We start from the raw sequence: 19,686 nt of genomic DNA on the forward strand, positions 1-19,686 counted from the left end.
AAGTATAGTATTTACTTGTCAGGTTATCTGTCAGCACAGGCATTGAGATTTCCAAGTTTCATAGATGCAACTTAGCTCAATTTTTTAAAAAACTGCCTTTGTCCTGATATACACATTATGTTAGGGGCCTTTAGACTTACAGGCAAATATTTGCAATCATGTGCTGAAGATGTGAAAAATAATGATGCATATCGATGGAATAAAAAATGAAATCTGCTGCTTTTCCCCCTTTAGCCAATCTTTCCCCCTTTAAACAATTCTTGGGTCAGGGCAATCTTCTATTTAAAGAAGCAGGAAGTATAAAATTCCTCTTGCATCTAAGAATTTAGGCTATACAAACTGAGTCCTTGCTGCAATCCTCCTTCTCGTTAGAATATTTTCACCCTCAAGAGGATGTGAGGAGGGGTTTTGTACATTTCCCAAGCAATTATCATTACTGGACCTCGTTCATGATTCTAGATATTAGAGTCACTGTGGGATCTGTCAAGTTATTGATAAAGGTTTGGCTAAGGCAGAAAGAGAGATACGGAAAAAAAATAAGTGGGAGCAGGAAAAAAGTGGTAAAATAGGGACAAAAGAAAGGAGGAAAATGAGAGAGGAAAAGGGAGGGGGAGAAAAGAGGAAGGGAAAGAAAAAACTGCAATAGCTCATCTACTCATGCTGCTGACACCCTCCTCCCTGACCTGAGAGGACTACATTTTTAAAAGCTGACAAGTAATTCAATCTCCAATTAACAATTTTAAGTGGTGCAGCACATATTACTGTGTAAATGTTTCTCCAGGAATATATCCAAGGGTGAATGGAATTAAATCTCTAGGGAGACAGAACCGGTGCCAATGCAACCAAGAACATTTGGGGTTCCCAAAACACAGCCTCTTGATATACAGACTCAGGGTTACAACTTCCTCTCCCCTCTTCATTGCCACTTGTCACTGGCAAACTGGAGTGCTGGCTGGCAGCTGGTAGTCTAGAGTTGGGGGTAGAGAAGGGACTCAGCCTCTGACCTGAGCCACAACTGGATTCAAGACCACCCACTGCAAGACCAAAAACCTCTCCGCACACAGCAGTATTATGAAGTGATCGGGTCTGCTGATGGGTAAATTGGGAGTAAAAAGGACTGCGCAATCAGTGGTGGGAGAAGATAGTTAACCAAGGGGAGATGAAGATACAGGCCACTGGAAGACCTCTGCTTACTGAAAGGTGGGGAAAACAGAGGAATGAGTCAGATGGCAGAAGGATGACAAGGATTTGAAGGTGGACTGTGTGAGGAACAGAAATGCATTTTTAATGTAATGGGGGTAGAGAAGAGCCACATGACTGCTTACCTATCAAATGTATGAGAAAAGGCATAGGCTTCTGGAGCGAAAACTGCCAAAGAGAAATCACTTCTCTCAGGGATCCAACAACTGTTCATTGATCTACAGACTTGAATGTACTGACAATAAATTGCTTCCAAATATGGAAATTTTAAAAAGTCTGGTTTATTGAGGTATAATTTACATATAGAAAAAACCATTTTTAGGTGTAGAATTCTATGAATTTTGGCAAATATATATATACTCATATAACCACTATCAAAATCACCCCAGAAGTTTCCCTCTAGGAGGCAGGATCGAGATGGTGGAGCAAGAAGACCATGAGTTCACATTCTCCCACGGACAACCCAGAACTATGACTACATACAGAAAAACTCTCTCTGAAAATGAGCTGAAGACTAGCAGAAAAGATTTTACACAACTAAGAATATAAAGAAAAAGCCACATCAAGATGAGGAGGCAAGGCAATATTAGGTCTAGTCAGGACACACACCCCTGGCATGGTGACCCACAAACGGGAGGGATATTGCAACCACAGAGGTCCTCCCTGAGGAATGAGGGGTCCAGGCCCCACACCGGGTTCCTCAGTTCAGAGGACCTGCACCAGGAAGCAGAGCCCCCATAACATCTGGCTTTGAAAACCAGTAGGGCTTATGTCTAGGAGGGCAGCAGGAAACAGACTATACTTAAAGGGCTCTCACAATTTTACTCCCTCCAAATCCCAGTGCAGAGGCAGTAGTTTGAAAAGTGTGGGGGTTACATGTGAAGGAGACTCACTGACTAATTTTAGGGCATGTGCTAGAGGGGCAGAGATCTGCTGGAACATTCTCCATGGAAGGAAGCGTGGGCAGGTACAATTTTCTTCACCCCCTCTTCTACCTAGTTGGCCCGGTGGTGGTGAGAGACAGTTGTGACACTCTCCATCTCCCTTGCTAGCACTACTCACCACACTCCAGCATTCCCCTATGGACTCCCCACCCCCCCACACCCGGGGGAAGCCTCTGCCAACACCAGAGCAACACCAGAGCCCCTCTCCTCCAGTGACCCCTGCCTTGAGGGGCCAGCCTCACACACCAGCAAGTCTGCACTAACTGTGGCTCAGCCTCAACAGGAAGGTGCATGTGGCCCGCAGGGGATATCCCAGGGGGTACCTGGATTGAGTGAACAGGGTGGTTTTGTGCTACTGGCGCCAAAGGATACTCTCTATACAAAGACACTTCTTCAAGACTAGGAGGTAAAACTGATCTACCTAATACATAAAACAAACACAGAGAGTTAAGCAAAATGAGGAGATGAGAGAACACATTCCAAGTGAAAGAATAAGACAAAAATCTCAGGAAAAGAACTAAATGAAATGGAAATACGCAATCCGCTAGATAAAGAGTTCAAAGTAATGATCATAAAGATGCTCACTATACTCAGGAAAGGAATGGAAGAACACAACAAGAACATCAACAAAGAGAAAATATAAAAATGAACAAATCAGAAGAATACAATAACTGAAATGAAAAACACACTACAGAGGATCAACAGCAGATTAGATAATGCAGAAGAATGGATCAGCAATGTGGAAGATAAGAGTAGTTAAACCCACACAACGAGAACAGCAAAAAGAAAAAAAAGAATGAAAAAATGAGGATAGTTTCAGGGACTTCTGGGAAAACATCAAGCATACCAACATTTGCATTATAGGAGTCCCAGAAGGAAAAGAGAAAAGGAAAGGGACAGAAAACCTGTTTGAAGAAATAATGGCTGAAAATTTCCCTGACTTGGGGAAGGAAGCAGACATCCAAATCCAGGAAACACAGTCCCAAATAAGATGAACCCAAGGAGATCCACACCAAGACATAACACTATACTATACATCACTATATTGATTATAATACAGTATAATCAAAGTGTCAATAGTGAAAGAGGGAATCTTAAGGGAAGTAAGAGAAAAACTTATTATGTACAAGGGGACCCCCATAAGACCATGAGCTGATTTTTCAGCATAAACTTTACAGGCCAGAAGAGAGTGGCATGATATATTCAAAGTGCTGAAAGGAAAGAACTTACAACCAAGAACAGTTCACCCAGCAAGGTTATCACTCAGAATAGGAGAGATAAGGAGTTTCCCAGACAAGCAAAAGCTAAAGGAGTTCATCCCCACCAAACCAGCCTTAACGAGAAATATTAAAGGGACTTCTTTAAATGGAAAAGGCCATCACTAGAAATAAGAAAATTATTAAAATTATTATAAAGAAAAAGTCTAACTGGTAAAGGCAAAAATATGGTAAAGGTAGTGGATCAACTATCTACATAATTAGCATGAAGGTTAAAAGACAAACGTAGTGAAAATCATCCAGACCTACAATAGAGGTCAAAAGATACACAAAATAGTAAGATGTAAAATATGACATCAAAAACATAAAATGTGGGTTGGGGGGTGAAAATGTAGTGCTTTTAGAATGCACTTGAACTTAAGTGACCATCAACTTAAAATAGCTCTATATACACAGGATGTCATATATGAACCCATGGTAACTCCAAACCAAATATCTATAATAGATACACAGAAGATAAAGGGATGTAAGCATAACACTAAAGAGGTCACCAAATCACAAAGGAAGAGAATATGAGAAGAAAGTGCCAGAGAAGATTAACAAAAACATCCAGAAAACAATCAACAAAATGGCAGTAAGTACATATGTATCAATAATTACTTTACACATAAATGGACTAAATGCTCCAATCAAAAGACATAGGGTGGCTGAATGAATTAAAAAAACAAAAAAACAAAAAACAAGACCACCTATATGCTGCCTACACTTCAGATCAGAGACTCACTTCAGAACTAAAGACACACAGACTGAAAGTGAAGGGATGGAAAAAGATATTCCATGCAAATGGAAATAAAAGAAATCTGGGGTAGCAATACTTATATCAGACAAGATAGACTTTAAAACAAATACTGTAAGAAGACACGAAGAAGGGCATTACATAATGATAAAGGGATCAATCCAACAAGAGGATATAACAATTTCAAATAGCTATACAAACAACATAGGGGTACCTAAATACATAAAACAAATATTAACCAATATAAAGGGAGAAACTGACAGTAATACAATAATAGCAGGGGACTTTAATACCCCACTTATATCAATGGATAGATCACTCAGACAGAAAAATCAACAAAGAAACAGTGGCTTTGAATGACACATTATACCAGATGGACCTAACAGATATGTATGTGTATGTGTATATAACATTCCATCCAAAACCAGCAGAATACACATTCATTTCAAATGCACATGAAACATCCTCCAAGACAGATCATATGTTAGGCCACAAAACAAGTCTCAATAAATTTAAGAAGACTGAAATCACATCAAGCATCTTTTCTGACCACAATGGTGTAAACTCGAAATCAATTACAAGAAAACTGGAAAGAAATACAAACATGTGGAGGATAAACACTACACTTGCTACTAAACAACCAATGGGTCACTGAAGAAATCAAAGAGGATATCAAAAAATACCTTGAGACAAATGAAAATGGAAACACAACATTCCAAAATCTATAGGATACAGCAAAAGCAGTTCTAAGGAGAGATGTTCATAGCAATGCAGGCCTACTTCAGTAAACAACAACAACAAAAACACCTCACATAAACAACCTAACCTTAAACCTAATGAACTAGAAAAAGGACAAAGCCCAAAGTTAGTGGAAAGAAGGAAATAATAAAGATCAGAGTGGAAATAAAATGAAACAGACTAAAAAGACAACAGAAATGATCAATGAAACTAAGAACTGGTTCTTAGAAAAGATAAACAATTGATAAACCTTTAGCCATACTCATAAGAAAAAGAGAGGGCCCAAATAGGTAAAATCAGAAATGAAAGGGAAGTTACAACCAATACAACAGAAATATAAAGGATCATAACAGACTACAATGAACAATTATATGCCAACAAATAGGACAACTTAGAAAAAAATGGATACATTTCTAGAAACATACAATCTTCAAAGACTGAATCAGGAATAAATAAAAAATCTGAACAGACCAAATACTATTAATGAAATTGAATCAGTAACCAAAAACTCCCGAAAAAACAAAAGTCCAGGACCAGATGGTTTCATAGGTGAATTCTACCATTTAAAAAAGAGTTAATATGTATCCTTCTCAAACTATTCTAAAATATTCAAAAGAATACTTCCTTTTTTTTTTTTTTAAAGATTTTATTTATTTATTTGACAGAGATAGAGACAGCCAGCGAGAGAGGGAACACAAGCAGGGGGAGTGGGAGAGGAAGAAACAGGCTCATAGCGGAGGAGCCTGATGTGGGGCTCGATCCCAGAACGCCGGGATCACGCCCTGAGCCGAAGGCAGAGGATCACTCCCTGAGCCGAAGGCAGAGGCTTAACCGCTGTGCCACCCAGGCGCCCCACTTCCTTTTTTTTTTCTTAAAGATTTTATTTATTTATTTGACAGAGAGAGAGCACAAGTAGGCAGAGCGACAGGCAGAGGGAGGGGGAGAAGCAGGCTCTCCACTGAGCAGGGAGCCCGATGCGGGGCTCGATCCCAGGATCCTAGGATCATGACCTGAGCTGAAGGCAGCCGCTTAACCAACTGAGCCACCCAGGTGTCCCGAAAAGAATACTTCTGAACTCATTCTATGAGGCCAGCATTACCCTGATAACAAAACCACAAAGCACGACCAAAGGGAAAAAAAAAATTACAGGCCAATATCCTGATGAACGTAAATGCACAAATCCTTAAAAAAAAAAAAAAAAAAAAAAAAAAAAAAAAACTAGCAAACTAAATTCAACAATTCATTAAAAGGTTAATACACCATGATTATGTGGGATATATTCCAGTGATACAAGGATGGTTCAATATCTGCAAATGAATCAATGTAATACTCCACATTAACAAAAAGATATATAAAAATCATATGATCATCTCAATAAATGCAGAAAAGCATTTAATAAAAATCAATATCCATTTATAATAAAAACTCAACAAAATGGGTATGGAGAGAACATACCTCAACATAATAAAAGGCATAGATGACAAAGCCACAGCTAACATCATACTCAACAGTGAAAAGCTGAAAACTTTCCCTCTATGATCAAGAATAAGATAAGGATGCCCACTGCCACCACTTTTATTCAAAACAGTATTGGAAGTCCTAGCCACAGCAATCAGACAAGAAAAAGAAATAAAAGGCATCCAAATTAGAAAAGAAGTAAACACCTATTTACTGTCATGATTTGCAGATGACATAATACTATACAGAAACCCCCAAAGGCCCCACCAAAAAACTATTAGATCTGGGGCACCTGGATGGCTCAGTCGGTTAAGTTAAGTGTCTGCCTTCGGCTCAGGTCATGACCCCAGAGTCCTGGAATCAAGCCCCACATCAGGCTCCCTGCTCAGCGGGGAGTCTGATTCTTCCCTCTTCCTCTGACCTTCCTCCTGCTCCTTCACTCTCTCTCTCAAGTAAATAAATAAAAAACTATAAGAATTAATAAATGAATTTAGTAAAGTTCCAGGATACAAAATTAATATACAGAAATCTGCTGTATTTCTATAGATTAATAATTAACTAGCAGAAAGAGAATTTAAGAAACCAATCCCACTTACATTTGCAACAAAAAGAATAAAACGCCTAGAATTAAATTTAACCAAGGAGGTGAAAGATGTACTCTGAAAACTATAAAACACTGATGAAAGAAACTGAAAAAGACACAAATAAATGGACGGATATTCCATACTCATGGACTGGAAGAATTAATATTGTTTAAATGTCCACATTAGCTAAAGGAATCTACAGAGTCAATGCAATCCCCATCAAAATACCCTATCAAAATGGCATTTTTCACAGGACTAGAACACATAATCCTAAAATTTCTATGAAACCACAAAAGATCAAAATAGCCAAAGCACTCCTGATAAAGAAGAACAAAGCTGGAAGTATCACACTCCCTGATTTCAAACTATATTACAAAGCTGTAAGTAATCAAAGGATTATGGTATCGGCACAAAAACAGACACATAGATCAATGGAACAGAATACAGCATTCAGAAATAAATCCATGCTTATATGGCCAATTAATTTTCAACAAAGGAGGCAACAATATACAATAAGGAAAAGACAGTCTCTTCAATAAATGGTTTTGGAAAAAAATGGACAATTACAGGCAAAAGAATAAAACTGGACTATTTTCTTACAGCATATATGAAAGTACACTCAAAATGGCTTAAAGACTTAAATTTAAGACTGGAAAGCATAAAACCCCTAGAAGAAAACATATGCAGTAAGTTTTTTGACATAAGTCTTAGCAATATTTTTTTGGATTGGTCTCCTCAGGCAAGAGCAATAAAAACAAAAATAAACCAATAGGACTTCATCAAACTAAAAAGGTTTTGCACAGTGAAGCAAACTATCAACAACATGAAAAGGCGACCTAATGAATGGGAGATATTTGCAAATGATATATCCAATAAGTAAATATCCCAAATATATAAAGAATGCACATAACTCAGTATCAAAAAAATGAACAATCCAATTAAAAAATAGACACAGAACCTGAATAGACAAAGATCTATTCTGTTCTCCAAAGATGACATACAGATGGCCGAGAGGCACATGAAAAGATCACTAATCATCAGGGAAATGCAAACCAAAACCACAATAAGATACCACCTCACATCTGTCAGAATGGCTAGTATCAAAAACAAACAAACAAATGAGAAATAACAAGTGTTGGAGAAGGATGAAGAGAAAAGGGAATCTTCATGCACTGGTGATGGGAATGCAAATGGGAGCAGCCACTGTATGGAGGTTCCTCAAAAAATTAAAAATAGAATTACCATATGACCCAGAAATTCCACTTCTGGGTATTTAACCAAACAAAATGAAAACACTAATTAAAAAAGATACATGTACTCCTATGTTCATTGCAGCATTTTTTACAATAGCCACAGTATGGAAGCAACCCAAGTGTCCATCAATAAATGAATGGATAGTGAAGATGTGTGGGGTGTGGGTGTATAATGGAATATTACTCAGCCATAAAAAATCTTTCCATTTGTGATAATAGGATGGACCTAGAAGATATTATGCTAACTGAAATAAATCAGAGAAAGACAAATGCCATATGGTTTCATTTATATGCAGAATCTAAAAAACAAATGAACAAACCAAACAAATGGACTCAGAAAACAGAATGGTGTTTACCAGAGAGAAGTGTGTGCGTGGGAGGGTGGACAAAATAGGGGAAGGAGATTAAAAGGTACAAACTTCTAATTACAAAATAAGTAAGTCATGGGCATGTAATGTACAACAGAAGGAATGTAGTTAACAATATGGTGGGGCACCTAGGTGGCTCAGTTGGTTAAGCAGCTGCCTTCAGCTTGGTCATGATCTCAGGGTCCTGGGACTGAGTCCTGCATTGGGCTCCTTGCTATGGAGAGCCTGCTTCTCCCTCTGCCTGCCACTCCCCATGCTTGTGCTCTCTCTCTCTCTTCCCCTGACAAATAAATAAAATCTTTTTAAAAACCCCAATATGGTAACAACTTTGTATGATAACTGATGGTAGCTAGTTGTACGGTGGTGATCACTTCATAACGCACACAACTGTTGAAACACTTTTGTTGTATACCTGAAACCAGTATGGTATGTCAACTACACTCGAATTAAAAAATTTCCCTTATCTCTTTTGTAATCAATTTCCTTCTCCCATGCATTCTGCCTCGACAGTTTTAGCCTTTCTAGGATGTTATATAAATGGAGTCATATGTTACATAGTATTTGGAATCTAGTTTCTTTCAGTTAGTGTAACGCATCTGAGATTCATTTATGCCAACGTAGGTGTCAGAAGTTCCTTTTCACTGCGGTGTAGTATTCCATTTTATAGAAATACCTATAACTTGTTCATCTGTTTGCCTCTTGGTGGACAGTTGGGTAATTGGGTAGTTTCCAGTTTGGGGGAAATTATGAATAAAGCTCCTATTGACATTTGTGGACAGGTTTTTGTGTGGATGTAAATCTCATTTCTCCCAGGAATAGAACTGCTAGGTTGTATGGCAAATGTTTAATATTTTTTTTAAAAAAAGGTGAACGTTTTCTCTTTTCTTTTTTTATTGAAGTACAATTAACATACAGTGTTATACCAGCTTCAAGTATACAACAAAATGGTTCAGCAATTTTATATATTATTCAGTGCTTATCTAGATAAGTGTACTTTTAATCCTCTTCACCTATTTCATGCGTGGCCCCCATCCAACTCCCCTCTACAAATCACCATTTTGTTCTCTGTAGTAAGAGTCTGTTTTTTTGCCTTTTTTCCTTTGTTCATTTGTTTTGTTTCTTAAATTCCACAAAGGAGTGAAATCACAAGGTATCTTTCTCTGACTGGCTTATTTCACTTCGCAATATAGCTTCTAAGTCCATCCATGTTGTTGCAAATGGCAAGATCTCATTCTTCTTTAAACTTTTTCAAAGTAGCTGTACTGTTTTACATTTCCACCAATATGTACAAGAGTTCCAGTTGTTCTGCATTCTCACAAATACTTAGTTCTGTCAGTTAAAAATTTTCTTTATTAAAAACATAGTTTTCCTTTATTTTAGTGGTACCTAATTATGGTTTTAAATTTGCATTTCCCTAATGATGAACATCCTTTCATGTGCTCATTTACCATCCTCATATCTTTTTGATGAAATGTCTGCTCAAATTTTTAAAGAAAAATTAAACCCATTTTTTAATTTTTAAAAAAGATTTATTTTAGAAAGAGTGTGGGATTGGGGGGGCAGAGGGAGAGAAAGAATCCCGAGCAGACTCCCCACTGAGTGTGGAGCCCAGTATGGGGCTCCATCCCACAACCCTGAGATTATGACCTGAGCCCAAATCAAGAACTGGATGCTTAACTGACTGAGCCACCCAGGTGCCCCCAAATTAAACCCATTTTTAAAATGACTGTGTTGTTTTCTTATAATTGAGTTGTGAGAATTCTTCATATATTCTTAATAACATTCTTCTATCAGATGTTTTCAAAAGATGGAAAACGTTTCAAAAATCCCAGTGGTTTTCTGATGAGGATATAAGACACGAGGTTGGTGTGGAAAGGCAGAGGGCTGTATGCCTGTGCCCACCAGCGGCTAGGCAAAGAGTTCAGTGCTTGCTGGGGCCTGGCTTCTTGTGGAGTCACACCAACTGCTCATCTCGGCAGCCGTTTTGTGTTTTCTTATTTAAATGTGGTGGGCAGCGATTTTATGTTTTTACCCTTAGAACACATGAAAAGTCTGTTACTGTCTTTCAAGTCTAAATTTGAAGCTCCATGAAAGCAGAAATCATCCTTGTATACCCACAGCACAAGAACAGAACTTTACACATAACCGGCATGCAGTAAATGCATACGAACTGCCATAATTCTTAGTGCTCTATAAAAACTCAGCTTTGATTTATATTTTCAGCAAGTTGAGCTACTACAAGCAAAAGAAATCTTCCATATTAGTGTTATAAAAGTGTAGCAGCTTTTTTAAGCAAAATGAGTGGTTCAATTTTCCCATCCTTTTAGTTTTCCCCAGTGCAGACACTGGGTTTTTCTTTTGAAATTCTTTACCTGAGCCTGAATTAAGCTAGTAACTGTAATATAAAGTCATATTATATTAGGGTGGCTCTACTGAGCTGCATAAACCTGCTTTATCTGTTGAGAAAAGGCATATTTTATCAATGGGTCAGATAGAAAATGAAGATACTGAAAACTTGATTATATGTTCCAATGGTCTTCACTTCTCATATTTGCATCTTATGCTGTTAGTGAAATTTGGGTGGGTTCTTTTCCTTAATAACATTGATTTCTCAATTTCTCTTCTGTGCATACTATTTTGAAAGGCTTAAATTCCAGACACTGAGACATTATTAAAATTAGGAACCAGTCAAGAATCAACCAGAAAAACTTGGCACTTGGGCATGGTAATCTGTAGTTCAATCTAACCAGCTCTTAAAGCTTCTCCTTTCATAATTCAACACTCCTGACTGTGTACATTAGCTGATTAGATGTGTGAAGATGGCCACTATGAGTGAGAGGGGACATAGCTAGATTTGGATCCAGCATTCTAGGGAATGTCCCCCTAGAATGATGAACAGCCAGGAGCCAGGTTTCTAAACAGTCCCATTTCCTGTGTCTTTATCATATTCACACCGCAGCCTGTGCACAGCTAGAGCCCAGGTCTGTCTTTCTCCCACGAAAGACTGGAGTCCTTGCATTCCTAATCTACCAACGTGTGCAGTTCTTGCACTTTTAATTTATGAGTGTTTGGGGGGGAACTCTCTGACGTGGGAACATATTGGCTCGGTCTAATGCTTGGAGATTATTAAACTTGGAGCTATGCTCCACTATCAAGTCTACAGATCTTTTATTTAGAAGATATGGTGCTCTAAATGCACAAAGAGCTCCCTGTCACCTTCACATTAAAGCCCCTAGTGCCTGGTAAATGGAATTATATAGCTGTCATCTCCTTTCCCCAAAGTTTTAAGAGTACAATGGGCTCATTTTTTCACACTCCATCCCAGCTTCAGAACTAAGAGACCTACTTTGTATTGATTTAAGGTCTCAGAAATAAATAAACCTGCTTCACCGCTGTGATTCACAACAAATTCATGATACACTATTGCATGATATATTTCAAGCTCTTGCTCTGGCTCTCTTTTTCCTCTGGTGAGTGATGGGGGAGGTGGGAGGTAGTGGGGAGCTGCAAAGCTGACAGCCTGATGGTTATTGGAGATGGCTGCTGACTGCAAATCCAAGAACAGACACTGTTGGAGGAATATGGTTTTTTTTTTTTTTTTTTAAACTGGGGGGCAGGGGTGAGAAGCTAATTTACTTGGGTTTCAGGCTGGGGCTGGGGAGAAGAAAGGTTAAAGGGAGAAGAGAAGGGTAAATGGAATAGCAAAGCTTCCAGTGAGCACTAATTTGCAAAGACAGAGCTACGAACATTTATAGAAAGAGAGAAAGGTGAAGAAAATCCAGCATAAGAAGGTGTAACATATGACTGACTGGAAAATGAAGAAGCTGAACTGCTCTGCCCAAGGTATCATGCTCACAGTCCTAAGAGGGCTCTCAGCTTGAGTTCAGGGACAATGTTTTGCTAGAGGCAGAAAGCGCAGAGACCCTGCATGCTACGGAACCTGTAAGACAGAGGCATTTCTTCACTCCAACACTCAGAAAGCAGCACAATCCTGGAAGTTGGAATGGACACTCTGGAGACAGGGCGGAGAGATGACCAAGGTGCACACATAGAAAGTGAGCCGGAGACTGCTCGCTGATGTGAGAGGGAAATAAATTCTAGCATTTTAGATTTGGTTGTGTGCCCTTAGAGCTTCAGAGTACCTCAGTCTACATTACCTTTACTGATTCCTGAAAGAAGTACTACCTAACTTTGGACCCAGTGAGTTTTAACTAGCATCTAAATACACAGCACCCAAGAAAACATCCTCCAACCGTGTATAGGGTCAACAAGGTAGGTGGTGGGGAAGCAGGAGATAGTCAGGCTGTTAAAGCCTTGCATGACACTGTAGACCCCCAACCTTCTAGAGACTACTTCCAAATGGTGTAAGTTTTAGCTGTTCCTCTTGTAATTCTGACTTATTTCACAGTTTTGACTGGCAAGAATGTTATTTACGAATCCAGTTTCCTTTCTATCTTTCGATAGCATTTTCATCTTTACTATGCTTGTTCTTAAGACAAGGCCAGACTCTGAAAGCAAAGTACTAGGGAAAGATTTTAGTTCCATTCAGTTCCACACAGGTTACACCATAACACTGGGAGCTGCTTTGCTAATTTTGAATACCACTTTTTAAGAGGAACTAGTCTGTCTATGCCAAGGAGCAGACTAGCTAAATGTAAGAAAGAACTTCATATAGATGAAAGGGACTGGCTCATAAAGTACTGAGCTCCCGTTCAGTTGGGTTTTGCAAGCATAACCGAATGAATATTTGGCAGTGGTATTACAGAGGAAATTCAAACAATGGACTTTTGAGGAACTTCCACTCCCAACAATTATAATTCTACGGCCAGTTGTTGTCATCCACAGTAACAACATTACCACCATCATTACTATGTGGCATTTATTTTTTTGTAATATGGATAAGAAATGAGATGAAGAATTTTTTTCAATAATTATGCTTTACAACTCCCATTCCTAATCTTGCTACTATGTAATAACTTCACACATCACTAATATGTAATCTTTCTAGTATATAACACCCTAATATGTAGCAACTATTTTAGATCTTACCCACACTCATCCCCAATCTATCCTCTCCCTCTCCAGCCTAACATGGTTCCCTGGCTACAAATTAATATACATCTTCACAGCATAAGACTACTAGAAATTAAAGAGAATTTAAAGTTAAGAGATCTTCTGGTCTTCACCTTAAGATGGGAAATATGTTTTATAAAGAGGAAACTGAGGCCCAAATAGATGAAAGCCCAAAGTTACTCACCTAGTAATGGCAGGGAGGGGAATGATCAAAAGTTTTTGTTTGCTTTTTCTTTCTTTCTTTCTTCTTTTTTTTTTTAATCTAAAGGTTTTGTAACTTCAAGAAGTTTGAGCAAATTTTAAGAGGCTGTCCAAGACGGTAATTCCTGAGTCTAAATGTAATGCCCCAGGCAGGGCCTCAGAGCTTCCACTTCATCTAGAAGTTCAGCACTGATACTTATCTGAGGTTCTCCCAAGTCATTAGTTTCCAAGCCACCATACCTACAGAGGGCTCTCAGAGGCAATGTTTCCAGTGGAACTCTGAAGGGAAATTCTACCCTGCAAGATCTCCAAACCAGAGGATCAGGCTGAGGGCAGATCACAATGACTCACTAATGGAGTCAAACATACCTAAGGAACCAAGGTGAAACATAAAACACCCCCCTGAAGGACTACCAAACCCGAGGAACATCAAATGAAACACAAAACCACCTCCACACGGGGCCAGGTTTGCCCGTCTATGTGTGTGTGTGTTTGGGGAATTGAGGAACAGGGCTAGAAAACTAAGGAGATGTGCCCATTGCAATCCCTTCTGAGAACTCATTCATAATGCTAAAGAGAAGCTTACTAAGAAAGGAAGCTCAAATGCCCTCTTTAAAAGGAGAGCGAGCCCATCTGGAGCTTCCGGAATACAGGGACTGTCTATTGTGAAAATAAGTAGTTGGGGACTTTTAAAAATGCAAATTGCTGGTCTGATCCTTAGAGTGATTATGGGCTATTGTATCAACAAGTCCTTGGGGACTCCTGTAGACAGATGACTGACACATATACTACCCTATCAGGACTGAACATGGTGCCTCTGACGTTAATGGCTTTCCAAAGTACGGTAATTGTCTTTAGATAACATCCATTGGGAAAGTCAATACATGAACGTATTGCCAATGTGAGGACTGACATCTAACATTTTCTTAAAGGAATTTTTGCCCTCAAAGGACCAGAAAGTATAGAGAAGGTTGTGTTTGTATTTCCTTCCCAGGGCCTGGAACATAAGTTGCAATGAGAAAGGACTCTATATTCATCTTAGGGAACACTACAACAGTGTCAGTGATTTACCTATATTAACTCATTTAATCCTCACAAGACCTGGTGAACAGGTACTATTATCATCCTCATTTACAGTTAGTACAACTGTGACCCAGGAAAGTTAAGAAAATTGCCCCAAGGTCATACAACTAGTAGGTGGCAGAGCCAGGAATTAAACCCAGGTAATTTGGCTCTAGTGTCCATGTTCTTAACCATTCCAGCTCTTTAAGTTCTGTGAAAGTTACAATGCTGACTCACAGCAAGAGCTAAATTATCTCTCCTTAAAAAAAAAAAAAAAAAAAAAAAATTATTTTTTTAAGTAATCTCTACACCCAGTGTGGGGCTCGAACTCACGACCCCAAGACCAACAGTCACATGCTCTACTGACTAAGCCAGCCAGGTGCCCCTCTCTCCTTCCCTTCTGAGCCTCCATGACTCTCTCATCTTGTGTCACAGAGTCACAGGTGAGTATAGAGAACATACAGTACAGGTCACTGGTGCCATGGGAGGAACTCTGATACTGTATCCAACAAAGTGAGTAACAACTTCACATTTCATATTGCACAGATACATAAAAACATGTTTGAAAACTGAGATCCAGAGAAGGACTTGTATCATGTCTCAAAAGCAAGATTACAATTAGGGCCCTACGGGCCTAACATATATAGCCCTAGCCACACCACCACATAAGCTCTTTTTTTCCTGGCAGATTCAGTAGAAACAGGGAAAGGGAGATGATATTATGGGATCCCCCCCCCCCAAAGGAGAAGCTTTAAAATGTCACATATCAACTCCTGAACGAATCTAGAATCCATCTATCATAGCCATTGGCACATGCCTATCTCCACAGACAATTAGGACAGGCTATAAACCGCAAATTCTGATTTCTCTGTGTATACCTCACTACGTCTGGGGGATGGACTGGGAACTAGCAGCTCTCATTTACATCAATGTTCCCTTACAATACTAGTCCTTCAAGCCTGCCCACAACCTAATGTCATGTTAAATATATTGCGAAGAAACAGAGAGGAGTGATGGAGTGGGGCAAGTAAATCTGAAAGTTCCTGGAAATACCCAGTGGCACCTTGACTCAGGAGTTTATGACTATACAAACTGTCCCAGTCCCTTAAGGTCCCATCTTGCCAGCTCCCCAAGCACATAGGTTGTTGTCTTTCCCAGACTAGCATGACACCCTTCGAGCCATGTAGTTTGTCCATCCGGTCTGCCTTACCACTCGGTGAGGCATTCTGAGCCATCTGCCACCTATAGCCTACTATCTGTAGAGCTAGGAACCTATGGTCTTCTACCTTGGGTGACATGACATCGCAGACCCTTGGAAGCTTCTCTAAGTCATGGCATCATGCTCATGACATTTGCACAAAAAGGAAAATGACCAGAGCAACTTCTCTTCTCAGGCCTTATGGACACTAAGCACAAGGGACTGAGCCCATCTTGAATGAAACTTGGGGGACATGGAAATTCACGTTCTCATGCTGATTTAGTCTCTGCCAATGGAGCCAAGTCACTTTATCTCTGTTTTAGTCTTCCCATCTGTGAAACAGCCCTGACACCACTAGCTCACCCCAGAAGGCCGCAAGGAGCTGGACTGATGTCCTTGGTTTTAAGTTTCAAATAAAGTCATCCAGACTGCTTCTAATCACCAGCCCACTGCCTTTAGTTCAAATGGCAAATCTGTTCCTGCAGCACTTAAGAAAACCCGGGTACCACACTTCTCAACTTGGTAATATTCTGAATGTTTTACAAATAACTATGGGCAACCAAGAGCAAGACAGACAAGGAAAGAGATTATACAAATACTAAGATAACAAGGGGAAAGAGATAAAAATACAAATGCGGAAAGCACTTTCTGGTTTTGGAACAAAAGACACAGTGGCAAAGGATTGTGCCCATGAATAAAATGTGTAAATGTACAGTAAAAACACTGAACGTAAAAAACAGGAAACCGCTAGAATATTTATATTTTATTTGCAGGTTACTACTGTTGGCTACAAAAAGAAAACCTTTAAAAAGTAAGAGTCTTTGGAAGCAAAAGGTAGGAAGGTCTAAACTAATTAAAAACAGGCCGGCTAACGACGGGCAACATCACGTGTGCACGGAGATGGAGTGTGGCCATAAAAGCTTGACGCATGCGTGCAATGTATTAAGTTGGGAATGTGTGTCTCTCCAGCTTCATATCTATTAAAGGAACAAACAATTTACATGTTGCTGTATCACAGGAGTATGATATGTGGTGTGTCAACTCTTTCTCTTCAAACTGAACCATGGTAAGTCAAATCAGTGATGGCGTTTGGGGGTGGGGTGGGGAGGGGAGGAGAAAAGCAGGGAGAAAGAAAGTTTCAAAAAAATCTCTGCCTCAGCAAAAGTTTTCATTAAAATTTTAGACAAATGATCCCTGTGTCCTTCTCCCTTGCTGCCTGGGGCTCCATGCTATTTCTATGCAAATAACAACCTCGTGGTTTATATCTTATTATTTCCACCGGAGCTGCAGCGACATGACCTGAGACGTGTAAGAGGTGGGGGGGGGGGGGGAGGGAGTTGGAGAAGAGAGAGAAAGAGAGAGAGAAAAGAGGGAGAAAGGGAGAGAGAGATGGAGTGGGTGTTCACTCAAGTGTGAAAAAATATTGTCAGGAGTGAGCGTCAAGAACAAAAAAAAAATTGCAGGGATAACGTGTTTATTTCAGTCCCCCCACCCCCAACCCCCACCCTACCCTCCCTTGCAAACCGGCACCTTTTAAAATTCATTGGGCATCAGGCGATCATGCACAATCCATCTGCTTTCACTTTATCATTTGCATTTCATGCCTCCTGGCTTTTGATGTGCTGATACTTTGATGCAGTCAGGAGACGCGCATTATCATTATTTCAATTTTCAAAGGGGTCAACGGGATCGGCACTTGCACACACAGATTTCTTTTTTCCTACAACCTCTACACACCCCCTCCCTTCCTATTCTTCACCCCAATGTTTAACATAAAGGATGAGGACTCAGAAAGGTGGGGGTCAAATGTTTACAGTCTCAAGCTTGCGTATACCACCTCCATTTCCACTTTGCACAGGTACACGCATACCCGAGCAAAATGGCCAAGGCTTAAGGAGGCTCTACACTGTTTTCAGACACACACAAAGACTTCCTCACACATGGATACTCAGGGAGGCACACAGAGAGAAGGAGAGGGATCAAGAAGCAAGATACAGACACAAAGGGACAGAGACGAGCACTCACCCAGGAAGAGGCTGGCACTCAAAGCGACCTGCACACACCCAGAGACAGAGAGACTCCTACAGAAAGAAAGGCAAACAGAGATGTGGAAAGACACCACTAGACAAAGACAGAACAGGCAAAAGGAGTGAGTCGGAGGAAGCAATCTTAAGCGTGCAGCTTCCGTATACTGTCCTTTTTCATACTGGATAGGCGAAGGGGCACACAGGACATTCTGAATGAATCTGCATGAAATCGGGTGTCTTCCAACAACATGTTTGTGTACATAAGAGGCGCTGACGTGAAAACAGTGAAGCCGGCAGAGCAGGATTAGGTAACCTCTATAACTTGATCACTCCCTTCAGCTACAAATGATAATGTCCTTCTGGAAAGGAGCATTGTTTGGTAAGTTACAGCTGCAGCTTTCCTCGTCTTTTCCCCTGCAACTACACTTCTCCTTCAACAAGCAGCCCAGTAGGCTAGGAAGAGGGGGAACATAATAAATCTGATCAGAACAATTCAACCAGATTTTAAGAAAAATTCCCTCGTGCTTTCTTTATGGCACAAATGAAATTCAACTAGCAAGTTTTAAGGCAAAAAAAACCCCCAAAACCCAAACAAACAAAACCCCCCAGAAGCAGCAACAACAGCTTCGCTTTTTGTATTGTTTTTTGTGTATAACATATCATTAGGGAGAAAATAAGAAAACGTAACTAAATACTTTCAGAAATTAGCTCTTTGTCCAGGTATGGGAACATCGTGCGAATACAGGAGTCTTCTTTAAATTCCACCCTTACAGATAATCACACCTACGATTCTTTTCAACATTCATCAACATCTCGTTCTAAGAAGATATCCAAAAGAGCAACCTAAAAAAAAAATTAAGACTCTCAGCAGTTCCTCTCACTGCAATCGTCTCCCTTCAGTTGTGGCAGGTCACAATCTTTATTTCTAAGCCACTTTCCAAAAAGGGACCGGGGTATCCAAGTTTGCCATTGTTAGCACTGCTTTGCCTTTCCTTGGAGGGAAAAGCAAGCCCAGAGAAGGATACGGACCTCATAGGAATGTAGAGAGCAAACTGATCACATCAAATGTTTCTCCTCATCTGACATCTCCGAAAGCTAATTGGACCAATGGATGTATCAACTTTTAAAAAACGAGGTAACAGGACACTTGATTCCTATCCTTCCACTGCAAAGTCAAGGCTTGATAAAGTTTGTGCAAGGCTAGTAAACCCGGTGTCCGATACAACTCGACATGCATATAACTCAAGATAAAGCACCAAATCATGTAAGACAGAAGAAAAGGGAACTGAAGCTGTCATGAGGACCAACGCTTTGCCAGGTGCTCAGGTACTTTTACTTCTGTTTTCTCATTTGATCTCTACCACATCATTTAAGTGTGTAAATTATCATCCCCCTTTGACAGATAAAGAAAGCGGAGGAGCTGAGAGGTTATATGAGTTACACAAGGTCAGCCAGCCAGTCCCAGACTATTACATATTCCTGGCTCTGGAGAGAAAATAATTTTCCTCTGTCTGAGGGGAGAAGTCAGAACTACATCGTCTTTTGTATACCCAGGTATTCTTAGATA

General features: G+C 39.8%; 1 protein-coding gene across 15 annotated transcripts in view; it reads right to left on the minus strand.

Annotated features, from left to right (window-relative positions):
* ACACA (acetyl-CoA carboxylase alpha) overlaps positions 1-19,686 on the minus strand; it is a 280,386-nt gene that overhangs the window by 70,185 nt on the left and 190,515 nt on the right. The window contains exon 45 of one of the 15 annotated variants that reach the window (XM_048223485.2): positions 18,739-18,962. The exons of the other annotated variants lie outside the window; for them this stretch is intronic. Within the exon in view, the coding sequence (XP_048079442.1) occupies positions 18,915-18,962 (48 nt within the window). The 3' untranslated portion in view covers positions 18,739-18,914. Of the gene's footprint in view, positions 1-18,738; positions 18,963-19,686 lie in introns of those variants that run through there. 15 annotated transcript variants of the gene reach the window in all.

Source organism: Ursus arctos, unplaced genomic scaffold, assembly GCF_023065955.2.
Source record: "Ursus arctos isolate Adak ecotype North America unplaced genomic scaffold, UrsArc2.0 scaffold_24, whole genome shotgun sequence".
NCBI lineage: Eukaryota > Metazoa > Chordata > Mammalia > Carnivora > Ursidae > Ursus > Ursus arctos.